This window comes from Pistacia vera, unplaced genomic scaffold, assembly GCF_008641045.1.
Source record: "Pistacia vera cultivar Batoury unplaced genomic scaffold, PisVer_v2 Contig298, whole genome shotgun sequence".
NCBI lineage: Eukaryota > Viridiplantae > Streptophyta > Magnoliopsida > Sapindales > Anacardiaceae > Pistacia > Pistacia vera.
Genome location: NW_022196110.1, coordinates 522,394 through 549,048, shown reverse-complemented (window position 1 = coordinate 549,048; position 26,655 = coordinate 522,394). Strand labels below are relative to the sequence as shown.

Below are 26,655 nucleotides of genomic sequence, written 5' to 3'. Positions count from 1 at the left end.
ATGGGTGGCCTCCACATCAGCTTGACGTGAAGAATGCTTTTCTTCAGGGGTTTCTGTATGAGGAGGTGTTCATGGAGTAGCCTCTTGGGTTTATTTATCATAATCATCCTTCCAATGTCTGTCGCCTCATCGAAGCCATTTATGGGCTCAAGTAGGCTCCACGGGCCTAGTTTCACCGGTTGCACTCCTTCCTCTTGGACCATGGGTTCGTCAACAACCGTTTACTCGCCACTCCTCTATGTTGTATCTCATTTAACGTCATTACAAACCCTTAGTCTTTTAGAGTATATATCCGTTTAACATTTTATATCTACTCTTTTCATTTTTCTTACATAGGGATTTTGGGTAATAAGTGTTTTGTTATCTTTTTTTTTATTTAATTGTATCAACAAAATTGAGAAAACACAGGTGAAAGAGACAAATAAGGCCCTATTATAATATACAAAAATCAATTTTAAATAAACTATTCATTTGATCTCTCTCTCTTTTTTTTTTTTTTTTTTCTCTCATAAACAAAAAACTTTTGTTTCGTATTCAAAGTTTTAATACGATATTTGAAACGGAAGTCAATTGTTAATGTATTTGAGACGAGCTCTTCAAGATGAACAAAATAAGTGGTAATTGAAGAGGTTTTATCAAGTATATAGGTATTGCATTTCATATTTCTCTTTCTTTCTTTCTTTGCATTTTCAAATAAATACGATGAACACGTTTTCATTTTTTGTGTTTTCAAGTATCATTTTTAGGTAAACATATCGATCACGTTTTCATTTTTCACATTTTCAATATTCTAAAAAATCCAGAAAATTAAAATACAAAATTCATAAAAGAACCCACCCTAAACTCTCATTATAGTAAATTGTAGATTAATATTATATTATGATAAATTAGAGTTTTAAATACTTTTTATGTTACGTATTTGACTTTTAAATTTGAGATTCTTAAAAAAACGTATTTAATTGAGAAATATGGGCTTTATTTTGGTGGAGTGGCGGCCCATGAAGCTGAAAGACACAGAGTCAAAGAGAAACAAACACACCAAACTTGACCTTACCTGCCTCTTTCTCTTTGCATAACGTCTTTCCAACAACCACCAAAAGCCAAAATTACAAAATTTATATTTGAACTCACCTTTACATTTCCACTGCTTTCATCGCCACTTAGCGGACTTTCCAACGCCAACTTTCCCTCTATTTATATTTTCTCTCCAACTTTCCCTCCTTCCAAACACCATTAACAAACCCACTTTCTCTTTTTTTTTCTCTAGCAATCCCACCATGGCTTCTTTAGCTACCCAAGCCAATCCCTTCTTCTCAACCAAACTCCAACGCTCTGCTCCTGCTTCTCGTAAGTTCCGCCCCTGCAGCGTCAAGTGTTCTGTGGTGGCCACGACGTCGTCCAAGGTCAAGTCCGTGAAGGCCAGGCAGATCATTGACAGCAGAGGGAATCCCACCGTCGAGGTTGATCTCATCACTGATGATCTTTTTCGATCGGCTGTGCCTAGTGGGGCCTCTACTGGGATCTACGAGGCCTTGGAGCTCAGAGACGGAGACAAGAGTGTGTACGGCGGTAAAGGTGTTCTCAATGCTGTTAAGAATATTAACGACATTTTGGGTCCTAAGCTTGTTGGTGTTGATGTCAGGTAATTTGGGTTTTCATTGTTTTTTGAATTAAGAAAGTTAATGACATAAAATTTAGATTTTTATTGTTGGTTGAAGTTTTTAGGAATAGAACTATGGTACTGGCCCGGTAATGTTACCGTTTAAGTTTCAATGCAAAACTAGTGATAACATTAACAATTTAACATTGATGATTTACGCGTTGGATGTTACTAAAATGGTGTCTTCTATATAAACATGTGTAGTATGTTGAATGTTGCTTGTATGACTTTTTGTGCTACTAAAATAATGAAGTGGGGGAACTAAAACCATTTTCTTGTTGGTGTAGGTTCGAAATAGATCATATTTAATTGAGTGATCACATGATCAGAGCAATATATTTCTTTTTTTCTTTTATCCTTTTTGAGATTTATCTGTGTTATTTTTTATGCATTTTTTCTTGTAAAGTTTGATGCTTTTAAGTATGTTGTTTTGAGTGTGAGTATTTTGTTCTGTTTGCTACTGGTTGTATGGTTTTCATATTCTTCATATTGGCTTTACAAGAAATCAAGCTGAAGTGGATGCTATAATGGTGGAAATTGATGGGACTCAACATAAGTCAAAACTGGGGGCGAATGCAATATTAGGAGTATCTTTGAGTGTCTGCAGAGCTGGTGCAGGAGCAAAAGGATTGCCCTTGTACAAGCACATCCAGGAATTGTCTGGAACAAAAGAGCTTGTTATGCCAGTTCCTGCTTTTAATGTGATAAATGGAGGCAGTCATGCTGGAAATAATTTGGCTATGCAAGAATTTATGATATTACCAGTAGGCGCAACCTCATTTGCTGAAGCTCTCCGAATGGGTAGTGAAGGTTAGTAAGCTATGTCTTATCTCCACTATCATCTTTTTCTGGGACTATTTTCATTGACACTCGTTTTAAGACCATGCACATGCCTTCTAGTGTTTGTTGAAACTCTGGTAGATGCTTTATGAATTAATATAGACTACTGATTTTTCCCATACACATAAGAAGAGAGTTATACACTTGTGCCATCGCTTCTAAAAGTGACTATAAACTTCCAGTTTGTAGCTATTATCAATTTTTGTTGATTGCAGTTTGTCTGTGGTATGGTCAATTGCATTCTTTTTTTTTTTTTTTTTTTTTTTTGCTATTCCTATTAGATATTCATTAGCTTGTTACTTCAATTATAGTGTTTCCAGTGATACAACTTGTTGATAAATATCTGCTTTATGTTTTTGAGCTTACAGTGTATCATATATTAAAGGGGATTATCAAGGCAAAATATGGACAAGATGCTTGCAATGTTGGAGATGAAGGGGGTTTTGCTCCCAATGTTCAGGATAACAGGGAGGGACTTGTTTTGCTTATGGATGCAATTGAAAAGGCTGGTTACACTGGCAAGGTAGGAGGTGCTTATTTGCTTTACTCTTCTCTGTATTAACTAAAGTTTGCTTATGGTGCCCATGAACATAAATCATTGCTGCAGATCAAAATTGGAATGGATGTTGCGGCTTCAGAGTTTCTCACTAAAGATGGGAAATATGATCTAAATTTTAAGAAACAACCAAATGATGGAGCTCATGTGCTGTCGGCACAGAGCCTTGGTGACCTTTACAAGGACTTTATTAAAGACTTCCCTATCGTATCTATTGAAGATCCCTTTGACCAAGATGATTGGAGTTCATGGACTTCACTACAGTCATCGGTTGATATTCAACTTGTAGGAGATGACCTGTTGGTCACAAATCCAAAGAGAATAGCTGAAGCCATTCAGAAAAAGTCTTGCAATGCTTTACTTCTAAAAGTATGAATCTAATTCATAGTCATATTTATTATTTTAGCCTTCATATACTGGCTGCATTTTGCGTTTATATCTTTTTTCTTTTACTACCTTAATCCTTCTCTTCATCAACTTGATGTTGGATGTTAATTTTTTTTCATTTTTAATTTTCTTTTACATTTGTTATCTCAATGGTATCCTTTTGAGCTCTGCATTTCTGACTTTCTAATCAATCAGATGTTCTTTTAGGTGGTAGCCCATTAGTCAGCATTCATGTTAGATTGTACCATAAATGAAGTTATCATTTATTGCCAGCTTATGTAATAATCTACCAATTTGTATGACACTTAAGATATATAGCATCATATTTGATTGACGGTTTTATACACAATCTCCCAATATGTGTGAGAAAAAAGAAAATGTAGAGTGTTTCATATAATATATTTCTGTTTCAGTCAATTTCTAAATTCCCTCTGTGAGTCTTCCTTAGGTTCTATCCCGTCGATTGTGGTTTCTTGTTCTCTGCGATTAATGCCATGGAGACTGTATATAGAAAGAACAACAGATTGCCATTTAGCCCCTCTCATAATTTGATTACTTTGTATCCAAAAATACCTGTATTTCTTTGATATATTTGAAGGATCATGAGATCAATACACAGTACCCTTTTAGCCCCACTGTCATATCCATAAAGTGCTCAGTCGTTTTCAAATTTTATGTATTTTTTTATTTTATTTTTTTAATGGGTTATATTGAAAAGCACTAAACTACTTCTAATTTGTGTATTCATTTAGTAAAAACAGAAAAAGGAAATAAATTTAGATCAAAGGTATTTGGTAAGTTTGTTCCTTGGTGTCTTTCTGGTTTTGTTACCATAGAATGTACCCTGTTTGAATCTTGCTAATTTTTGGGTATCCTTTTGTTGAGTTTAGATATATGATATCACCTAGAGAAATTATTATTGCATCTTTCTTTTTCTTCTTCAGCCCCTCAAGTGATGTAATTACCTAACCATATAAAATTTTACATGGTTCATTTTAATGATAGATGATATGTTGCACTAATTTTAGTTTCTCCCTATCAAAATAGACGAGAGCAATGGCTACCCTGATGCTACATTTAACTCATTTTTATTTACTATTGTTTGCAGGTTAACCAGATTGGCACAGTGACCGAATCCATCCAGGCAGCACTTGATTCAAAAGCTGCAGGTTGGGGTGTAATGGTCAGCCACCGCAGTGGTGAAACTGAGGATAATTTTATTGCTGATCTTTCTGTCGGTTTGGCAAGCGGACAGGTATAGCAACTGCAATCCTGAACTTTGTTATCTGTAGTACATTGTTTCTAAATTCTAAAGGCCTTATGAAGTTGACCATTATATGTCTTGTTTTATAGATCAAGACCGGAGCTCCTTGCCGAAGTGAGCGATTGGCCAAGTATAATCAGGTATAATCAATATTCTGAAAAGTTACCCCTATCTTTTTCCTTTTGAAAAATTGGTGGTAATGTTAATAGCACTCTTTATCCCACACTGGATGACACACTGAACCATCTTCCCAGAATAATTTGATTGGATAACCCATAATACCCAACTTTAGAAAAGCCAATGGAATTTTTTCAATGAACCCAAAAGATGCCATTGGTTGCTTGTAAGATGATTCTGAACAGTCTTTTTAGTTAATATATTCCACATTAATTTTATGTCTACTTCTATGTGCAAATTCTATGAATATTGACTATTATAATAGATTCTTCTATGTTTTTCCATTCTTGGTTTGGTTGCAGCTTCTGCGCATTGAAGAGGAACTTGGAAATGTGCGTTATGCCGGTGAAGCTTTTAGATCACCTTAGTTAAAAGATACAGAATGCAGTTTGTTCGAATAGAATAAGTACCAGGTCAAATTCACCATCAGAAAACATAGTACCTGAGCTACGGATCTGTTAAACCTACAAAATCCGGGAAATTTTTTTGGTAGAGCCAGTCAGCTAAGATGTCATTCAAAAAACACCATAACCAGATCATTTGTTAGAATAATGTGTTCTCAGTTTTAATTGAAATGACTATTGTCTCTGAATAAGTTTTGATTTGCAGTATCCGGAGTGAATATGGAACTTGGTTGAACACTGTATGCCATTAAGAATTAGTTCAAGACCTGAACACCATATTTTGTAATTTACAGTGTACTTGTAATGAAGGATTGGTCTGTTTAATCACAATACACTTGTTGTATCTACACAGCTAAATTCCTAATCTGTCGTGGAAGCGCATCATTGTCATGCTTTTCTAGCTCACAAGGAATGCTCGAGGTCGTGGAACACAATGATTGAGCCTTTAGATCATCATGTTTATGGTTTTTAGGTAGTTAACAAACATTCTGACGCGAAGCAATAAACCAGGTTGTCGGGACTCATATCTACTCTGTAGGCTCGAGGGATAGTGAATGTGATGAGGGTCTGAAACACCTAAGGAGTGAGTCAGACAATTGCTCAATCAATGACTAGAAATTTGTATCACAAAATAACAAGGTCCTCGTAACCTAAAAACCTTTAGGGATTAAGGTCTACAGTCTAGTCTCTAGAATCTAGATTCTAGTTGTCGCCATTTTAAGCCCCAAATCACAGAGGGTTCTAAGAAGTGTTATAGGGCCCGTATAACAGTGGAAAGTAATGAGAATCATCAATGGAAATCCAGAACCGTAGGTTCATTAAGCATGAGGCGATTCCTAGGCCATTGATAAACCGGCAGTGCATAAAGTCTACACCATTAAAGGGCGTAAAAAGCATTAGGAAAGTTGTTAAGGGAGTGGGTCCATAAAGTACAGGTGTCATTGGGGTGGATTCTGTTTTGAGAATACAAAAAATTGTGTGAGTAAGGGTAATTGTGAAAAAAGGGAATTAGTATATATTCAGGGAGAGATGTAGCAGGGAACAACTTTTGATTTTGGGTTGATAAAACAGTGGAGGCTCCTGGCTCCTCGAAACGCCAGGGTTTTATGTTAAGTTATTTCCATTTTATCTGTTCTATTTTCATCCACTTATTCTGTTTAATACAATCAGTGCAGGAATTGCATTTGTGTCATGAGCATTATCTTGAGTTGTGGTTTGATTGTGTGTGTTGGTTGATTTGTGTGAGAATTATTGCTGGCTGGGTGTGGATTGATTTAATCTGCAGGTGGTTGTATCAAATTGGTATCAGAGCCAAGTTGGGGAATGGTAAAATCCAAAATGGAGACTAGGATGGATAGTGTGGAGAAGGAGATGAATACAGTAAAGGAAGACATAGGATCCTTGAAAATTGATATGGGTAGTGTGAAAGAATATTTGACAAAAATGAGGGAGTTAATGCGCATAAGAGAAGAGAGGGAAGGAAGAAGAGAACAAGAAAGAGAGAAGTCTTCTTCATCGGCAGAGAACCAGAATATCAGTAGAGATAAGGAATCAGAACGGAAAGACAGTGGGAAAGACGATAAAAAGAACAACCGAAAGCTGGAGTTACCCATCTTTAATGGTGAGGATCCGTTTGGATGGTCCTTCAGAGCAGATCGCTACTTCACCATCAATCGTTTCCAAGAGACAGAAATGGTGGAAGCAGCAACGGTTTGCATGAAGGGAAGAGTTTTAAGCTGGTATCAATGGGTCGAATCCAGAGCACCTTTTCAATCATGGGAAACCTTCAAAACAGCCTTGATCGATCGTTTCCGACCATCATTTAAAGGATCAACATATGAGGCTTTAGTGGCCTTGAAACAAGATGGGACAGTTACTGAATATAGGGAACAGTTCAATCCAATGCGGCACCATTGAAGGACCTGGGTGATGATTTGCTCAAGGGAATTTTCACGAATGGCTTAAAAGAAGATATAAAAGCTGAGCTTCGTTTGTCTCAGCCAAATACTTTGTTTGGGTTGATGGATCAAGCCCACAGGATTGAGGAGAGGAATTGGGTATTGGATAAACAAAGGCCCAAGCCATTTAGAAACCTAACGGGTCGTGGGGAGCCATATTCACGAGTCAGCCCAAACCCGGAACCCACGCGCAGTAATTGGTGGAATTTCAGCGCAAAACCACCAGATCCATCTTCGTGTACGTCAAACTTCAGCAAAGCCCCCGAACGAAGAGAGAAGGCGACTGAGTCTGTGGGGTTCGTCAACCGAACTGACAACTTCCGGCGGCTTTCTGATGCTGAACTGCAGTATAAGTGAGAGCGTGGGCTTTGTTACCGCTGCGACGAGAAGTATGGGCCAAACCACCGGTGTAAAAACAAGACTCTGCAAGTGTTGTTACTCCTGGATGACGATGATACAAACCCACCGAAAATTGGAACATAAACTAACGAAGAAGCCATCAGTGAAGGTAAATCTCTAGCCCTTTCGATGAACTCCATTGTGGGTATTTCATCGGGAAAAACCTTGAAATTACAAGGGGAGATTGGGAATGCAAGGGTGGTGGTTTTGGTGGATAGTGGGGCCTCCCACAACTTTGTGTCCCATGGGGTTGTGCAAAAGCTACGGCTGAAGGTGGATGAGGGAAAGCCTTTTGGAGTAATGGTTGGGGATGGATGTACCATTCGGGGAAAAGGATTTGTAAGGCAGTGAGGTTGAAACTTCAGGGAATTGAGATACAACAGGAATTTTTCCCTTTCGAATTAGGAGGTGCAGACGTGGTTTTGGGGGTTACATGGCTGAGTACTCTGGGGGATGTGAGCGCCAATTGGCAGAGATTAACTATGGAATTTGACTGGGAAGGGAAGAAGGTGAAACTGCGAGGGGACCCCCTACTGGTAAAGACGGAGGTATCACTGAAGACTATGGTTAGGACTTTATAGGTTGCGGGAAATGGGTATGTCGTGGAATTTGGATCCATATGGTTGAAGGAAGAGCCAATATAGGAGGAAACTGACCCTGGAATATTAGAGTTGATAGACAGGTACCCACAACTGTTTGACCAGAATCCTAAATTACCACCCCATAGGACACATGACCATGCCATAGAACTTCAACCAGGTTCCAAACCACCCAATATCCGACCCTACAAATACCCGTATTTTCAGAAGAATGAAATCGAGAGGCTGGTTGGGGAAATGTTGTCTGCAGGGATTATCCAGCCTAGTGTTAGCCCATACGCCAGCCCTGTTCTATTGGTCAAAAGGAAGGATGGAAGTTGGCGATTTTGTGTGGATTACAGGGCATTAAACGATATTACCATACCCGATAAATTCCCAATACCAACCATTGAAGAATTACTTGATGAATTAGCCAGGGCAGCAATTTTCACTAAACTGGACCTTAAGTCAGGGTATCATCAAATTAGGGTGCGAGAGGTTGATGTTCCCAAAACAACCTTTCGCACACATGAGGGGCATTACGAGTTCCTTGTGATGCCTTTTGGTCTCACTAATGCGACTTCCACATTTCAAGCCTTAATGAACTCAGTATTTAGGCCAATTCTCCGTAAATTTATCTTGGTCTTCTTTAATGATATCCTTGTGTATAGCCCCTGCCTAACCACACACATTCAGCACTTACAACTAACCTTTCAAATTTTGCAGGAACACAAACTGGTGGTTAACAAGAAAAAGTGCTCCTTTGGCCAATCTAAGCTGGAATATTTGGGTCACCTGGTTTCGGAACACAGAGTTGAGGCAGATCCGAAAAAGATTGAAGCTATGGTATCCTGGCCGCGACCTGTAAATGTGAAGGGATTGAGAGGTTTCCTTGGGCTGATAGGTTATTACCGGAGATTCGTAAAAGGTTATGGTTCAATTGCACAGCCCCTTAGTTATTAAAGAAGGATTCCTTCACTTGGAATGATTCGGCTCAATCGGCTTTTGATAGACTCAAGGAAGCCATGACTATCGTCCCTATTTTAGCAGTTCCAGATTTCACACGCCCCTTTGAAATTCAGACAAACGCATTTGGAAGAGGTCTCGGGGTTGTTTTGGTATAGTAGTCTCGACCGATAGCATTTCTCAGCAAGGCATTCTCCCCTACAGCTAAGCTGAAATCGGTTTACGAGCGTGAATTGATGGCCATTGTTTTTGCAGTTAGGAAATGGAGTCACTATCTGTTGGGCAGAAAATTCCTCATCAAAACTGATCAGCGCAGCCTCCAATTTTTAACGGATCAATGATCAAAAACTACGGAAAAACACAAATGGATCTCCAAGCTGATGGGTTTTACCTTTGACATTCAGTACTACCCAGGGGCTTCCAACCGAGTAGCAGATGCTCTTTCAAGAAGAGAAGATGGAATCGAAGTGGCACACCTTTCAGCCTTATCTACAGTACAGTTTTCTGAATTTGAGGAGATGGCCACGGAGGCACAAACAGATCCGAAACTCAAGGAAATCATTCAGGATCTTCTCATTGACTCTTCTAGCCGACCCAACTATCATATCCGCAGGGGCTGCCTATTCTATAAGAAAAGGCTGGTTATTCTAAAAGGGTCCAGATTTGTTTCCAAATTACTGACCAAATTCCATCAGAGTCCTAGTGGAGGCCACTCAGGTTTCTTCAGAACCTACAAGAGAGTATCTTCGGTAGTTTATTGGGAGGGTATTCGGGGAGATATACAAAGCTACATTAAAACCTGTACCACCTGTCAACTGAATAAGCAGTCGTCGTTAAAACCTGCCGGACTCCTCCAGCCTCTCCCCATTCCAGAACAGGTTTTTGAGGATATCTCTATGGACTTTATCGGGGTACTACCATGTTCGAAAGGAGTTGATACCATCTTTGTTGTCGTTGACCGCCTGACCAAGTACAACCATTTTTTTTTTGTCTCGGTCACCCATACAATGCAAAGGATGTCGCCACCATATTCGTTAAGGAAGTGGTCCGGCTACACGGTTTTCCCAATTCCATTGTCTCTGACAGAGACAAACTCTTTATGAGTCAGTTTTGGCAAGAGTTGTTCAAGGCTGCCGGTACTGTTATGAAATTTAGTTCGGCTTACCATCCGCAGACCGATGGGCAAACAGAGGTGGTAAATAGGTGCCTCGAAGTGTATCTCCGCTGTTTCTGTAGTTCTCAGCCCCGACAGTGGCCTAATTGGCTCACTTGGGCAGAATACTGCTACAATACAACCTACCACGGGTCCATCCGCATGCCGCCTTTCAAGGCCCTCTATGGACGAGATCCTCCCACTCTTTTAAAATTCACAGACTGTCCATCCGCCGTGGAAGATATCAATGTCCAACTGACTGAACGTAATGCCATTTTAGGGGAGCTTAAGGACAATTTACTTGCGGCTCAAACTCGCATGAAACAGAATGCTGATCTTCATCGGCGAATGATTGTTTCCAGCCTGGTGACTCAGTTTTCCTGAAGCTTCAGCCCTACAGGTTTAAGTCCGTTGCCCGAAAAATGAATGAGAAGCTCAGTCCCCGTTTCTATGGTCCTTACCTTGTTTTGGAACACATAGGACCAGTGGCTTATAAATTGGATCTGCCTCCCACAGCCCGTATTCATCCTGTCTTCCATATTTCTCAGCTTAAGAGGAGCTTACATCAATCGGTACCCATCCAACCCCTTCCGGACTCACTCTCTGAAGATATGGAATTAATGGTCCAACCAGATACTGTTCTCCCTGTGCGTACCCTGTCAGATGGGTCTAAAGAAGTTTTCATCAAATGGCAGCATTTACCTGATTTTGAAGCCACTTGGGAACCATATGAAGTGATTCGAATACAGTTCCCACAATATCACCTAGAGGACAAGGTGAATCTTCAAGCGGCCGGGGGGGGGGGGGGGGGTGGTGGGGGTGGTATTGATAAGCCGACAATGCATAGTCTACACCCTTAAAGGGAAAAAGTATAGGAAGGTTGTTAAGGGAGTGGGTCACAAAGTACAGGTGTCATTTGGGTAGATTTGTTTGAGAATACACATTGTGTGAGTAAGGGTAATTGTGGAAAATGGGAATTAGTATATGTTCAGGGAGAGACGTAGGAGGGAACAACTTTTGATTTTGGGTTGATAAAATAGTGGAGGCTCCTGGCTCCTCGAAACGCCAGGGTTTTATGTTCAATTATTTCCATTTTTCATCTGTTCTATTTTCATCCAGTTATTCTGTTTAATACAAGCAGTGCAGGAATTGTATTTGTGTCATGAGCATTATCTTGAGTTGTCGTTTGACTGTGTGTGTGGGTTGATTTGTGTGAGAATTATTGCTGGCTGGGTGTGGATTGATTTAATCTGCAGGTGGTTGTATCAGCCATGAAGCCCGGATTTTGGGATAAACCGAGCTTCTGGAAATAAATTGGCAAGTTAAAGCATTTAATCATCAAAATAACGTTCTTGCCTTGAACTTGAAAGTTTACGAGCAACAATCACAAACTTATAGTAAATGCAGTTCGGATTTCACACAAGAATGTTCTTTAAATATAGGATCTCACTAAAGGTTTCTTTGTCTGTGCATAAAAAGATAAACCATATTCTATCAAAACCAGAATATTCTAAACGATAAGAAACACAGAACAAAGGCAGATAATATAACTCAGGATAGCTGCAACCAAAAGCATGGGCACATTCTCAGTAAGCACAGCCGATTAATTTACACAGGATGGCTGTAGAAAATACTGAGTGCAGAAATAAATGCTGATACAAACTAGAGAGAACTCCAAAATAATATATTTTTTTTTTCCTTCGCATATTTGTTAGTGAAAGCAGGAGAATTATCCATAAAGCTTATTGCATCAGCATTTCAGGTATTTACCATGTGATCATTGCGGCTAAAAATGACAGATTTTCTCCAGAATCAACAGCTCATATTAAGGCCATGAGAAGCATGGGCGGCTTGAGCATTGATCTTTGCAATACAAGCTAAACCTGAATACTTGGGCCAGCATATACTCCAGGGCGCATGTAAAGATCATCTGGTGTGTCTATCTCAGCAAGCCATGCATTGTCTTCCTTTCCATCAATTATTTCAGCTCCATTTTCTGCAGCTCAAGTGTAATATACAACAAAATGCAGGTTTTTAGTCGGTTAGTTGAAAAAGTATGAATGAAAGATATTCAATCTATAATGTAGAATTGCAGCAGGGCACCGAAAAAGAAAATAGAAAAGTTACTTACCGAAGGTTGAATAAGGGTAGTCAACATAGTAAGTACACTTTCTGCCAGCACCTTCTCTGTAAGGAGGTGTGAGAATGTCAAGGACAGCACACGGTGTGATGGCAGTGAAACAATGCAAATTACCCCCACTCTTTGGATATAAAATTGATGTCCCACATTCTCGTGTTAAAACTTTATCGACCGCTAACTTTGCCAATCTCACTGCAAAAGAGAAAGTTTCATCATAAGTTGAGTAGCTATTGACCCTCAATATTTGTAACTGGAAGCAAGGCATATGAGACACTTGCAAGCCAATGTATGTCCAATATCTGCTGTGTCCAAGGAGTTATTTAATTGTTAATCCCAAACACAAAACTTGGAGCTTCTACAATTTCCACCAAATTGCAGATTAATCACATCAAGATAAAGGGCAACAATTTGACAATTGTTAAAACCATAGGGAAAGTCAGAGATACTAAACTCCCACTTTAAGATAGTATTAGTAAGCGCATAAATGTAAAAATAAAAACAAAAAAGTGGTCAGTGTAATCATTTTCCAGTAGGCCAAAGGCAGTCAATAGCATGAAGATGGTTGATAAACAGCTTATTAAGGCAGCTTTGGATTTGAATAGGTAAAAGAAAGCTGGAAATATCAAGAGGTAATCTTAGTGACATAGGCTATAACATCTTGTCAGAACAAAAAGTCAGTCAGGGATTTCATCCATGTCTCACAAATCACAGCCATAATGCACAAAAAACTTTAGACAAAGGTTATTCACACTCATGACCGAACAATGATGGAGAAAATTTATAAACAACAATTAAAATGCATAACTCAGGGAAATTAAAGCACACAATCAACAGTCATTGAGATGGTAGTATTACCAACCCACAATATTAAGGTGCATCAAATGATATTCATTTTCAGTTCCTAGAGTTAGGTCAAAATCTCATAATATTTTTAACAGAACATATATGAATAAAATTCAATGCTAGAATTTTCTTTTTGATAGTCTAAGTAACTATTATCTATCAAGTTGAAAAGCAATCTTAAAAGTCAAACCTGGACGAGAGCCTGGTCTGTTGGCTTCTCGGAAACAAGCAGGTTCAATCCAGTCATAAGCTTTGACATGCATAGATCCATAGAGAACTTTGCTAAAAACAGTCATACCAGGATGGTCATGGAGTGGAATAACTGACGAAGTAGGAAAGCAGAAAATGCACATCTGCATATAAAATCATTAACCTCCTAAGAACAATTTCATTCAATCAGCTTAGGCCAAGATCAACTGAATTGCATGGCTGATTTTCAAATTATATTGTTCATATGTACAGCTGCTAACAGGCATATCTAGTTTGGTCAGAAATAAAATTACTGATGAATATACTATCAGAACCAACCAAAACTTAATTTTTTGAATTTAGCAAATATGCATAACTTGAAACAGAAATAACCTGAAAGTTCAGGGACAAAACCATTTGCATTAAAATGTTATCAAGTTTTCTAGCGGGTATTAAACTTTGTGAAATTTGTACCGTATAGATGACATTTCTCATACCGTGAAACTATCACATTCATATATATCCAAATATGTAAGCGGTTGAGCCCATCGAGCTGCCCTATTCAGTCCGGTGAGTCCAAATATTCCAAGTCCTCGATCATCATCTTGACTTTCCTCTTTAAGCCCCACATCTGCAGGGCCAACTGTGTCTGCATAGTGCTAAGTATTAGTATTATTGCATAACGATAAAGGCATCATAGTAAATAACATTCAATACTAATGAACAAAATAAAATTTCGTTTCAGGCTTTTGAACAATAAGAAAATCAATGCTTAAATGGAAAAGTTCATTTTCACGAAGAAATGAGACCTAATTTCAAATCCGGTAATATCAAGAAGAGATCTTTATCTCACAATCATATCTCAGTAAGCAAAAAGTACACTGAACCCAAACTACTCAAGAATTAAACTGAACACAATATTCAAAAGATTCAATTCTTCAACTTCACTCAAAACAACACAAACCCACATTAAACTTTCCATTAACAAACAAACCCAGATGCAGAATTGAGCCAAAGCTTAACATACACCCCCCAAAAAACACACAGATTTGAAGCAAACAACAACAAAAAAAGCTTCTTAATTGAGGGAAATGGAGAAATACCCAAAAGAGAGCAGACACTGTGGATGGCTTGAGAAGAGGAAGGATGTGTCCCTGAAGGCGTAAAGGTCTTTCTACAAAGCTCGTACAGGGTCTGGATTTTAGAAGAAGAAGAAGTCTTCTTTGCCATATGCATTTGCTTCTGAAAACATGTTGTGAAAACAAGGGTCTTGTTTTGTAAAAATATTCTCTCCTTATCTGATGCTTTTTGGAATTTTGAAAACATTTTGGGGTTGACTAAAAATGTAAAACAAAAATTAAGCTACAAATTTCACTTCTTCTGTTGTGTGGCTCCGCACTCCGCAGCTTCGCTAGAGGTCAACGATACTTTGACCGTAATTTCCGTATTTTAATCCAAAAACAAAAAAGTAATATTATTTTATTATTTAAAAAATAAATAAATAAATGAGAGAATAAAAGAGGATTTTTTCGTCACGTTCATTTCATTTTCAATCCTTTCTTTTTCACTTCACAGTTTTTGGCGGGAAAATCGTGTATGCAACACTGAATCCCTAAAAAGCTCATTCGAACTCTCTTTTTATCAGTGGAAACTGGAAATAAAAAAGTGAGAATGGGAGGTAGTGAAAGTGAGGCCGTGTTTAATTCTCTAAATCTGAACCCACAGCTTTTCATCAATGAAGCCCTCAACACCGTCGACGATTTGGTTGATGAAGCATTCGATTTCTACCTCCAGTAACTTCTCTCTCTAATCTATTCTTTTCTTAATAAACGAAAATAAAAATTTAGGGAATTTTATTTTGTCTTTGTTGTTGGTTTTGCAGACAAGCTTCAACTCTTTTGAAAACGGAGGGCACGGATAGGTCTCAAGATCTATGCAAGGTCAGATCCAGAGCTTAATTTGTTGAATAACACCTATTTTTTTATTTAAAAAATTTCATTCGGCAGTTGAAATTCTTGAAACTGCTTCAGGTGTAACTTGAACTGGTTAGTTTGGTCGTGTTATTATTATGCTTACCCAATTGGACATATTTAAGGATCACTGTGGAAACTACCGAAAATTGTAGATTTTTACTTGTATAACTGTTAATAAAGCATAATTATCCTTATTCCCTTAGGAAGTTGTGAATTTTTTTGCCCGCAAATTTGGTCGTATGATGGATATACAAGAAAAATGGACCCCAACATCTTATCGGAGCAAATTATAAGGCTGACCACTTAAAATCTTTGGTGTTAAGCCTTTTTATGATTTGGCTGAAAGGGGAGTACAAAAGCTTAGGTGAATTAAGGTAGCTTAGATCACATCATCCACTAGAGATAGTTTATATACTTTGTGAACATAACTTGGTGAAGTGGGTTATGTTGCATGCTGACTATGTAGTGTTTTGTGGGTCCCTTCATAATGCTTTTAGGGTGTGGCTTACATTCGCAACATGATTCAATCAGCTTTGGATAAGCGACTGGGTATGTGGGAGAAGTATTGCCTTCATCACTGTTTTGCTGTTCCTGAAGGATTTTCTTTACCCCAAACTGTAAGTTTTGTTAGTAGGATGTGATGGCACATTGCATGTAAAGTCTTAGCTTGTGTCATGCTTATATATTATCATTGACTACGTTTTTTATTTGATAAGTTTTCTATGAACTTTTAAAAGGATATATGATTATTGGTGAGGTTTTATTGTTTTGTATTGTCATTGTCTTGTAATGTTGAAGAAACAAGATGCAGTGAAATACTGGGCCACACTATTGTGTCTGATTTGATCTTCTACTACTCAAATTATATACAAATTAATCAGTGGGTGGGATGTTGGTGTTGGTTTCATGCATTAAGTGGGTGCCTGCAAATAAATCAGTGGGTGGGATGTTGGAAACATTCAGGAAGCTGCAGTTGTCTAAAAGATGTATAATAAATAATTGATATTGAAGGAAATGTTTGTTTCTAACTACCAATTTTCCTGGTTTTATTCACGATACCTGGAGGTTTTCTTGCCAGAATGAATTACCTGATGAAAGTTCGATCAGTGAAGATGCATTAAGTGATCCAGATCTGGATGGACAGTTGAATTCCTTAAGGGCTAAGCTCAATGTGGTAAAATGAATTTTGTGTCTTAACTGAAACTTTATGTGCAAGTGATATTTTGTGTTTTTTTATTTTCCAAATGGATATCTTGTAATATGCAAATTCACTGTTTAGGCTGGGAAGGAGTCTGCTGAGCTGAACCGAGAACTCCGAGCACTAGAAAAACAGTCTTCTTCAAGTGATCGCTTTGCTAGTGAGGCATTGCAACTATATGAAGAAAATTCTATGCATGACATGTTTCAAGGTAAATAAATATGCCCCAATGTTTTCTTTGAGTTACTATCTCTGAGACAACCGTAATAAGTTTGGTTGCAGAATTGGTATAGAAGAGAGGAACCTTAAGCTGGTGAATGTATAATTCATATGCTGAGAAAAATATAAAAGCCACTGAATATTAATCGAATTGTACCTTTAGAGGTGCAAGAGTTTGTTTTTGCCTTAATTAATCATCTGTTGATAATGTATCCCGATGCACAAAATGATAACTATTATTGTGGAGATAATATATATTCTTAACAATTGCTTCCTGCAGAGATGGTGAAAATGGCATCTGAACTTCGTATAAAAATGGATAAACTGAAGGCCAGGAGAATGGAAGATAGACAACAAATTAGAACAGAGAGAGTTTTCAATCCAAAAGGAGAGTTTTGTACAATAAATCACGGCAAAGGTAACAGTAACATCAAGTTTAGGTGGTTTTAGTGTCACAGTGAGTTGAATATTCTTGTGGAGTCAATTCCCTGTTTGTGTTGTGATATTCTTATTTTTGTTTTGCAGGCCTCTACAATGCTGAGTTACAAGATCTTCAAGAATTTGTATCGGAACTAAAAAACATATGAACATCATATATCTGTCTTGCATTAGATGAGTTCTATAGTGCTTGATGGTTACCAGTAAGTCCTCTATCATGTTGTTTACTCGGATTGGCTTGTTTAATGTAAAATTCTCTTGGTTGAAATGTTGTCTGATATAATATTGTTGCATATTATGCATTGTCCATTAAACTGGGATGAGTTAAAAGAGAAAAATTGACTGATAATTCAGAGTTTAAAATGCAGTAGAGTGTCTTTAAATCATTTGTATAATGGGTCATACCTCTACACAGTCATGCATACTTGGATGAAACAAAAAAAAATGTTGCTGAACCATTTATAACAATTATTCAAGAGACAAGCCAACATGAAATAAAAGCTTTATAAGCTACATGACAGGGTAGCCAAGAGTGCCTGGCTTATTACAAACTTATTTGGTTGCAGCTGTCAGTATTCAAAGTTCAAGCTGCCATTACAGAACACTTTTTTTGGTCCCTCTTAAGGCCTGTAAACACCAACGAAATTCACAGACCTTGATGATATATATAATGAACCACCAAATGGTTGAACTTTACTGATCGCGGTAGTGCCATATTGTGCCTCAAAACTTCTTGTAGCCAAGATATTACCAAATTCATCAATTCTTTGCCCTATAGGTATTGGTGATTGTCTTGTCATTAGTGCTGCCTCCCAAAAGTCATTCCCTATTATGTTTCTCTTGATGTTATTTGGCTTTGGCTGGAAGTTTATATATCCGAATGTGGTAGCTCTTTGACCTGTGAGAAAATATTTTATAGTCCTATTGCTTCTGAACTCTGAGAGAAGAAGGAACGAGCTGTCTCTGCTAACTGCAACCCCTGCTGGCCCTGTAAGATTCCTTAGCAACACCGTGACTAGGTTAGTTTTCGGGTCATATCTCAATAATCTTCCTGTGGAATCACCTGTTACATGTGTGATAGTTCTGCAAAGATGAATTGAAAATCAACAGTTTTAGTTCATTTTCTGAAAGCTCCTTCTTGTCTGTTATAGAATATGTTAAGTGATCAAGAATATGTAAATGATCAAAAGAACCTTACATCATAGACAGCGCTGGTGTCCGTGAAATACACTAATCCAGTTCGTTGATCAATGTCCAAACCATTGCAGAAGCGGAAACGTTCTCCTTCTGCACTAATAGCAAGCTGTGTTGCTAATCTTCCATTAGGTCCTGCTACCAAGAGACTGTAATAAGCATCTGCAATGAAGAGATATCTTGTTCTGTTAAGTGCCAAACCAAATGGCCTTCCGTAGATTGGTCCCAGATCTGGATTAGTGGTGTCATCACATTCAGCGTGGGACCTGTATAATCAGAGTTAATCAAAAGAGTGACCTTTATTCAGTATGATGGTTGTGAATTATGTAGAGAGAATAAAATCACTGAACATGCCAAAGTTACCTCTTGGGTGAGGTGAAGGCATAATCTAAGAAACCAATCTGGGGTCCTCCATATCGGAGAATTCTTCCATCAGCAACTCCTGTGTAGAATGCTCCACCAAATGGCTCGAAGGCGAGAGATTCAGGACCTAAGGTTCCAGGTGGCAATATGATCTTGGTGAAAGATGGGATGGAAAGAACCGTGGAAGGCAAAGACAGGATAGAAACCAAGATGCACAACATGACTGAAGTTTTGAAGCCAAAGATTATAGAAATAGCCGTATTTCCTGAATGAAGAACCATAGGTATCCATGCCGGTATTTATAGCATTCCAGAAGTTGAACTGGGATGCGAATATGATTGGTGTGCAATCCGAAATCAAGCAGGAAACCATCCCTCCACGATATGACTCTGCCCACATAATCTAAAATCAGGAAAGGAACCATCGTTTCTGGGTATGGAGCAGACCATAAATTTAGGCTGCTATATGAGCAGTGTCAATGAAGTTCTAACACTTTCAAAAAAGAACGCCTGAAAATGTGGCTGAAGTCTGGAAAAAAAAAACGGCTGGGAGAATATTGGCTCAACTCATGTAAACATTTTCGGTCGAAATTTGTTGTTTAGTCATCCTGCTGATTACTAAACAACAAATGTTTGAATTATAATCTCGGAAGCGGTGCAGCTTCTATGCATGGAATTTGAAGTAACATACTGTTCATGGTTTACAAATCATCACGAACTAAACTGTTCATAAAAGTAAATTCTATGTACTTTACACAGCCTTTCATTAAGTTTATACAGTGACCTTTGTTCTCAGGACTTGTAATATAGTTCGATAGAGCTGAGCTTGAAACAAGAAGTTCAGTGAGGTTCAATTTAAATGTAAAATCTCTCAATCATTAGCTGAAATTCGCCTGGAATGGAACCATTTAAGATTTTAATATATTCCATATGCTGCATATGCTTTTCTTTTCGCTTATTTTGCCTAAACTTCACCAAACATGTCATTCCTCGAGAATCCGAAGGGAAGTCACTTAATCAATGGCACTTGTGAACTTCACCATGAATAAAATTTTGTAAATAAATTGATTATGTCAAGAAATATATTTGATACAGGGACTGATCCATCAGAGACCTTAGTTAGGCAGAATAAGAAACTTACTGATATGATTTATAGAAATTAAAATCACATGATACTTTAGATGCAGTCATGCGTTTGCAGGACCTATTATATCACCCAATTTCAAACAACTGGTGGCAGTCTTCTTACATATTTAAGTCCAACTATGTTATGTATTTATCAACCCTACATTAACCAATATTGTATTTTATTTCTTTTTCCCTTAACCATGCTTCTGGTTCAAGGCAGCGTGAGATGACAAAAACATCCCAGTTCTAGGATCTATATGTGGGAGGCCAGAAGGTTTAGATTTGAATAACTTAATTGGCGAACTTTTTATTGGAGATGCTTATTGCAGACTTTTGGTTTCATGGAAAAACCAGTTGTTTTGCAACACAACTTGCCACAATGGCAGAAGGGGTATCCTTGAGCTTCCTCAATGGATTGGACACCGACTCTGTAACCGGAGACGTCTATTTCAATGATGCTGGTGCTGTTTACCAGCTAAGGCATGTAATTTTGCAAGAACAATTGAGTGAAATAGGTGGAAATACTATGATTCATTTTTCAGTGAAATTGAACAGGTAATTGCTGAAAGATGAGTCAACAGGAATTGCTCTTAGTGCATATGTGCAGAAATACTATCACTTATTTTGCCAAGATCAAGAAGGTTACTATGTTATTAAGGGGGCTTTCAGAGCCGGCTGGGACTGCAGTTATTGCAGATGGAAAATTCATTCTTTTTTCTAAGTTGACTGGCAATAGTTTTGGCTCAAAAGGTCCAAAAGCTAACACATCTAAATATTTTACATCTTCACAGGGTGGGCAGACAATGTTCAGGGGAATCAAATGGGAGATTTTCTGGTGGCAGTCAACATACAATAACCTATTCCACATTCTTATGCCTGTCACATTGAGACTGGATGCCTATGGCAATCTTATGGAATTTGTGCTTATTTATCCCTAGTGCTTCATTGAACAGTGAAGTTCATGAGTTATCCTTAAAAGTTTACATAGGATCACTGTTTACCAATTTGTTTGGTGCGTACGAGTCCAAATGAGTCATACATTAGTGAATATAATCAAATAAAGCTGACAACTACTTCCAAATCAATGAAAGTCAGCAAGAATTAGTATATTAATAAAGGTTACATGTTATGTTTCTTTTGTCAAGATTTCATCAATTTGCCATATAACAAAATTTGCTTCATAATATGCTTCATAATTTGTTAATTTTTTGCCTCAGGGTGTAATGTAGACCAGTCAATACTTTTTATCTTTCATTTGAACTCAAGTTACAGAACTGCTTTTAACCATTTCCCAGAAGAGTAAAGCAAACATGAAGCAAGAGTTTTGTTATGAGGTACAGAACAGAGGTAACCTCCCATGTTCCAGAGTTATTTGGACACAGCTGCTATTCTAGTAAGCTGCCATTTCTGGGTAATTTCCTAGGGTGTGTAAACACCAATAAAATTCATAAGCCTTGATGATTTGTATAATGAACGACCATACTGTTGAACTTCACTGATTGGGGTAGTGCCAAAGAGTGCCTCAAAGGTTATATTCTGCAAAGGGCGACCAACGTCATTGATCAGTAGGCCTATTGGTACTGTAATTCTTCTCTTAGGTTGCCTTATTGTTGTGACCGCTGCCTGCCAATATTCGTTTGGTCAAATCCTCCTGATGTTNTAATGAACGACCATACTGTTGAACTTCACTGATTGGGGTAGTGCCAAAGAGTGCCTCAAAGGTTATATTCTGCAAAGGGCGACCAACGTCATTGATCAGTAGGCCTAAGGTACTGTAATTCTTCTCTTAGGTTGCCTTATTGTTGTGACCGCTGCCTGCCAATATTCGTTTGGTCAAATCCTCCTGATGTTATCTGGCCTTTCCCTGAAGCCTATGGTTTGGTATGTGTAAGCTTTGACACCTCTGATCCAATATTTTATAGTCCTATTGCCAATATACTCCGAGACCAGAACATAAGAGCCATCCTCACTTACTGCAGTCCCTACTGGCCCCGAAAGATTCCATAGCAACACCGTGACTTTATTCAATCTTCGCTCATATTTTGACAATCTTCCAGTGGAGTCACCAGTTAGAATAGCTTCAAAATTTCTGCAAATGAAGTACAACAGTTTTAATTTCTTATCCTGGAAGTTTCTCCGAGTCCAAAAATATGAATGATTTGATTAGCGAAAAAAGAAAATAACAGATTAGCAGAACCTCAGATCATAGATAGTACTGCCATTAGTGAAAAAAACAACTCCAGTTTGTTGGTCAACATCCACACTATTGCAAAAGCGGAAAGGTTCTCCATCTGCACTTGTGGCAATTGAGGTTGCAAGTCTTCCGTTAGTTCCTGCTACAAAGAGGCCAAGCAAAGCATCGGTGATGTACAGATCTCTTGTTTTATACTAGAAAGTTAAGCCTAATGGCCTTCCACATCTGTACCCCAGTGCTAGATTAGTGTTGCCATCACATACAAACTTGGACCTGAATCAATTACAAATGTGAATACTTCTCCAACATGAAGTTCCTAATGTAAAAAGAAAAAAAGAAAAAAATTATAATAATAATAATTCTGTGAGTTGGATATGATACTCCTTGCTGAGGTGAAGGCAAAATCTGTGAAAGTAGTTGTTAGAGGATCGTATCTTATTATTCTACCATCCTTAACTCCTGTATAGAATGTTCCACCGCGCAACTCGAAGAAAAATGATTCTGCACCCACGACTGACTGACGGTGGAAGTGGTATCCTGGTGAAGGATGGGACCGAAAGGACTATAGAAGGCAAAGATGAGACAGAAACCAATATGCAAAGCATGGCCAGAGTTTTGAAGAAAATGAGTAAAGCCATTTTTTTTTTCTGAATGTGAATTCATGGATATCCGTGCTGGTATTTAGGCATTCCAAGTTTTAAGTGGCATGTGGACTGATCTTTGGATGAGACAAAGGGAACGATCTGAATTCAAGCAGGGAACCACCGAACCATCCTTCATTAGTCCCAGAATCAAGAAAGAAACAATCCTTTCTGTGTATGGAACAAACCACAAGTTTTGGTCAGCTATATGAATGTGGTCAATGCAATTTTAATACTTTTCTAAAAAGTGCACCTTAAAATGTGGCTGAAGTTTGGAAATCCGGTTGGGACTTGGAATATCTTCTCAGGCTCTCAGCCTATAGTTATCATGAGATGGAGTTCGGTGAGCACTTGTTTAGTTATGGTGCAGCTTGAAAGACTTGATTGAATCAATTTAGAAATCCAACCTTTTCACGAAGAATTTACAATAACATATTGCTCACGGCTGGCTTCATAACTCTAGGTACCACACTCACAACCTTCCAATAGAAGACAAACTAGCTGAAACTTCTGGCACTGAAGTCTGAAGAAATTTTAAAATTTTCCTGGTATTTTACTTATTACTATGCGAAGTCACAACTCATCTATGGAATTACAAAACAGTCAATGAGTTTAATACTAGAGTGAGGACTTAACGGCTTGTTTAAGTTTTTAAGTGGTTACTTGGAGTTTAAAATTTATCAGAATGAGCACTTTTTTTGAAGGAACTGAAAGGGTTTGATAACGGATAGAGTTGCCACTCACAATTCTTGAACTTGGGTAATGAATGTGTAAGTACACTCATCGTACATAGTTCAAGGTCACTGTCCGCAAAATCCTGCCATCTTCTCTACAGCCTTTGTCCTGAAGGTGCTGCTACTGCATTAATTGTTATCCAAAACTCACCTTTAAGCTGGTGAACTTGTAATTCATGTGCTGAGACAGCTATGATGCCTACTGAATACTATATATAAAATTCAACCTTTAGAGATGCAAGTCTCTGTACTAGCTTTACTTGGTCAACTTTCTTGATAATATCTGCTGAAGTTTGCTGATGAATAAAATGTTAATTGATTACTGCACAGTTTGTACTGTCGTTGATACAACATATTCTCAACAACCGCTTCAAGCAGAGATGGTAAGAACTGCATCCAAACTTCGTAAAATAATGAATGATATTTGAAAGCTAGAAGAACAGAAGATATACAATGAACTAGAGCAGAGAGGGTTTAAATTAATTTGAAGTAAGAGGTTATATTACAACTTAATTTTGATGAATCTATCAGCAGCAAAAATCGTGACTATTATTATTATTATTATCGGTTTTTTTCTGAGGCCTGTAAACAAGACCATCCTGAGATAATATTATTGAAAACCTTATTAAATAGTATGCCAATACATGCCAGTCATGACCCCTTCTACTTGTACACGCCAATGAAATTGGTATACATTGATCCTATGTAAAGGGCTCCAGAGAACTCCTGAACTTCACTGACCAATGTAGTTTCGTATTGGAGATCTATCGGCCGTGATTCCTTAACAGTTCCATTTGCATCGAGTCTTGTTCCCTCAGGCTTCATAACTAGTGGAATAATTGTTTCTTGGTTCACCGCCACCCAAAAATCTCCGCCCGGATTCCTCTTAATGTTGTCTGGCCTCCCTTTGAAGGTGATGAGAACTTCAGCTGTGTTAGCTTTTGGACCTTTAAGCCAATACTTCTGAATTCTTTTCCCAATAAATTCAGTCACAAGAACGAACGTGCCATCAGGACTGACAGCAGTCCCCGCAGGACCTGAAAGCCCCTTAAGTAACACAGTAACCTGTTTGGTTTTAATGTCATACTTTAACAATCTTCCTGTTGAATCGTTTTTGGCAATTGCAAGTAGAATTTGACTGCAAAATAAGAGAGTATTTCAACTTTTGTTCTTCAGTTGATTGTAAAAACCATAACTAAATACGAGAAATATGCCTTATTCGGTAAACAGCACTAGCATCTGTAAAATACACATCTCCAGTTACTGGATCAACGTCCAATCCATCGGGAGAGCGAAAGGGTACCCGGTTTGCACTTGTGGCAAGTTGTGTTGCAATTTTCTGATTTTTCGGCAACACCAGAAGGCCGAGATAAGCATCAGCAATGTAGAGGTCTCCTGTTAAGTTGCTGAATCCCAAACCTAGTGGCCTCCCACATGTAGGTCCCAGAGCTGGGATGCTGTCGCCAACACACAGTGCCTTGGACCTGAAGCATGGTTAAGGTTAACAAAAATTTATACTCTGTAAAAGTTGTTGATGGAAATGAAAGGATTAAATGTTGTGAATGTCAATGGCTGAATGGGGGCTAAATTAATCAAGTTATCATGAAAGGGATTTCATTGCAACTTCAAAGGAAAGATTCATTCAGTTTAGTAACGCATTACAACACAAGTGTAAAGAGGGATAAGTTTTATGAAGTTTTTTATTAACTATTTCTTAGTGAAAAAGCTGGGTAATTATGAATATAATTAGTGTTATAAAGTTAATATAAATAACAAGAGTTATTAAGCTTGCTAGAAGAATCCCACAACACTTAAATTAAATTTTGATCAAATGATCCAAACCCAATCCTCAGCACAACAGGTTTACTATATATACATATATAAACATGAATATATGATAAAAATATATACTGTGGTTTTGATTACCTGTTGGGTGAAGTGACACCATAATCTACAAAACCAACAACCGGACTGACATATTTGAGAAATCTACCATCGGCAACACCAGTATAAGGGCCAGCACCAGCAGCATCAAAAGCAGAAGACTCGGGGCCTATTGCGGACAAAGGGAGTAGCAGCTTTACAAAGTTGAAAGAATGAAGAACAGAAGGCAAAGATAAGAAGAAAATAATAAGAGAAATGGGGAACATGGCTGCAGGTGCGAAAATGGAGTCCATACATGCAAATATGCAAAGTCTGTCAGTGGAATTTGGAGCACAAGTAATACAGAAGATGCATGGACCTTTATTATTTATAGCAAAATCCAGAGCTCTGGTGCTTGTTACTATGACTCAAAACTTCACAGTTAATTAATATTTTAAGGAGTAATACTAGCTTAATAAAGAGGTATACAAAGAGTCAAATTCAGCATTTGAAAAAAGGGAAAAAGAGAAAGAAAAAGAGATAATTATGGATTTTAAGAGTTGGATTTGACTCTTTATATGAGTCGTTATATGTCTCTTTGTAAGGCTAGTATTACTCTATTTTAGATAGTGTGGCATAGCGTAGGAAAGAGAAAGAAAGGTAACCCTATATTTTTTTTTTTCAGATTTGAAAGTTGTGGCATGGAACGTTTCTCTTTTCCAGAATTAATTAGACATTGAAATACTTACAGGGTTTCGTTTCCGAACCCAGGTAAAAGAATGCACCCTTTTATCATATTAATTTCAGAATTAATAAAGACCACTTTTCCAATAAAAAATTAATATATTTGATAACAGTTTGATTGGGTGACGATAGAGATGACATATTAACTTCAATTCTTAATGCTTTAAGAGCTAAAGACAGTTGCAAATATGATATTTGATGACAAAATGTTCCAAGTTTGTAATCTGTTCCATTCCTCTACTTGAATAGAATTTTTTATTTTATTTTTTTATTGAATATATAAACATAATAGATTAAGATTAACTATTTGATTTATGTTCTTTTAACATAGTCACGGCGCAAATATTTTGAAGATATGGATTAGGTTTTTTAATAAAATATTCACTTTTAATGTAAGATAATGATAATAAATTGAAAGTACTAAATATTCCTGTTTAACGTTTTATAAGAATG

The 26,655-nt window shown here is 37.7% G+C and overlaps 5 protein-coding genes across 6 annotated transcripts; 3 read left to right on the top strand and 2 right to left on the bottom strand.

The window, feature by feature from the left end:
* The first annotated feature begins 1,112 nt into the window (after positions 1-1,112).
* On the top strand, positions 1,113-5,635 carry LOC116135353 (enolase 1, chloroplastic). The gene is made up of 7 exons (XM_031421052.1): positions 1,113-1,642; positions 2,163-2,470; positions 2,869-3,023; positions 3,108-3,425; positions 4,552-4,698; positions 4,797-4,847; positions 5,187-5,635. Exons 1-7 carry the CDS (start codon positions 1,278-1,280, stop codon positions 5,250-5,252), a joined length of 1,410 nt encoding a protein of 469 aa, XP_031276912.1. The 5' UTR covers positions 1,113-1,277; the 3' UTR covers positions 5,253-5,635.
* A 6,225-nt stretch (positions 5,636-11,860) lies between these two features.
* On the bottom strand, positions 11,861-14,901 carry LOC116135293 (plant cysteine oxidase 3). Its single transcript, XM_031421003.1, has 5 exons — positions 14,618-14,901; positions 14,012-14,163; positions 13,516-13,678; positions 12,474-12,674; positions 11,861-12,338 (listed from the first exon to the last, which is right to left on the bottom strand). The coding sequence occupies exons 1-5, from the start codon at positions 14,838-14,840 to the stop codon at positions 12,220-12,222; spliced, it is 858 nt and encodes a 285-aa protein (XP_031276863.1). The 5' UTR covers positions 14,841-14,901; the 3' UTR covers positions 11,861-12,219.
* A 187-nt stretch (positions 14,902-15,088) lies between these two features.
* Positions 15,089-17,672, top strand: LOC116135345 (protein MIS12 homolog). 2 transcript variants are annotated; one of them, XM_031421043.1, is made up of 7 exons: positions 15,089-15,307; positions 15,397-15,454; positions 15,985-16,104; positions 16,566-16,661; positions 16,767-16,896; positions 17,185-17,322; positions 17,430-17,672. In XM_031421043.1, exons 1-7 carry the CDS (start codon positions 15,186-15,188, stop codon positions 17,489-17,491), a joined length of 726 nt encoding a protein of 241 aa, XP_031276903.1. In that variant the 5' UTR covers positions 15,089-15,185; the 3' UTR covers positions 17,492-17,672. The 2 variants fall into 2 exon arrangements, with proteins under 2 accessions (XP_031276903.1, XP_031276904.1); XM_031421044.1 differs by lacking the exon at positions 15,985-16,104.
* Positions 17,673-17,962: 290 nt separating this feature from the next.
* On the bottom strand, positions 17,963-19,180 carry LOC116135319 (strictosidine synthase-like). The gene is made up of 3 exons (XM_031421023.1): positions 18,900-19,180; positions 18,536-18,802; positions 17,963-18,425 (listed from the first exon to the last, which is right to left on the bottom strand). The coding sequence occupies exons 1-3, from the start codon at positions 19,178-19,180 to the stop codon at positions 17,963-17,965; spliced, it is 1,011 nt and encodes a 336-aa protein (XP_031276883.1).
* A 1,225-nt stretch (positions 19,181-20,405) lies between these two features.
* Positions 20,406-20,964, top strand: LOC116135318 (protein STRICTOSIDINE SYNTHASE-LIKE 12-like). Its single transcript, XM_031421022.1, has 2 exons — positions 20,406-20,581; positions 20,634-20,964. The coding sequence occupies exons 1-2, from the start codon at positions 20,406-20,408 to the stop codon at positions 20,962-20,964; spliced, it is 507 nt and encodes a 168-aa protein (XP_031276882.1).
* Positions 20,965-26,655: the final 5,691 nt, after the last annotated feature.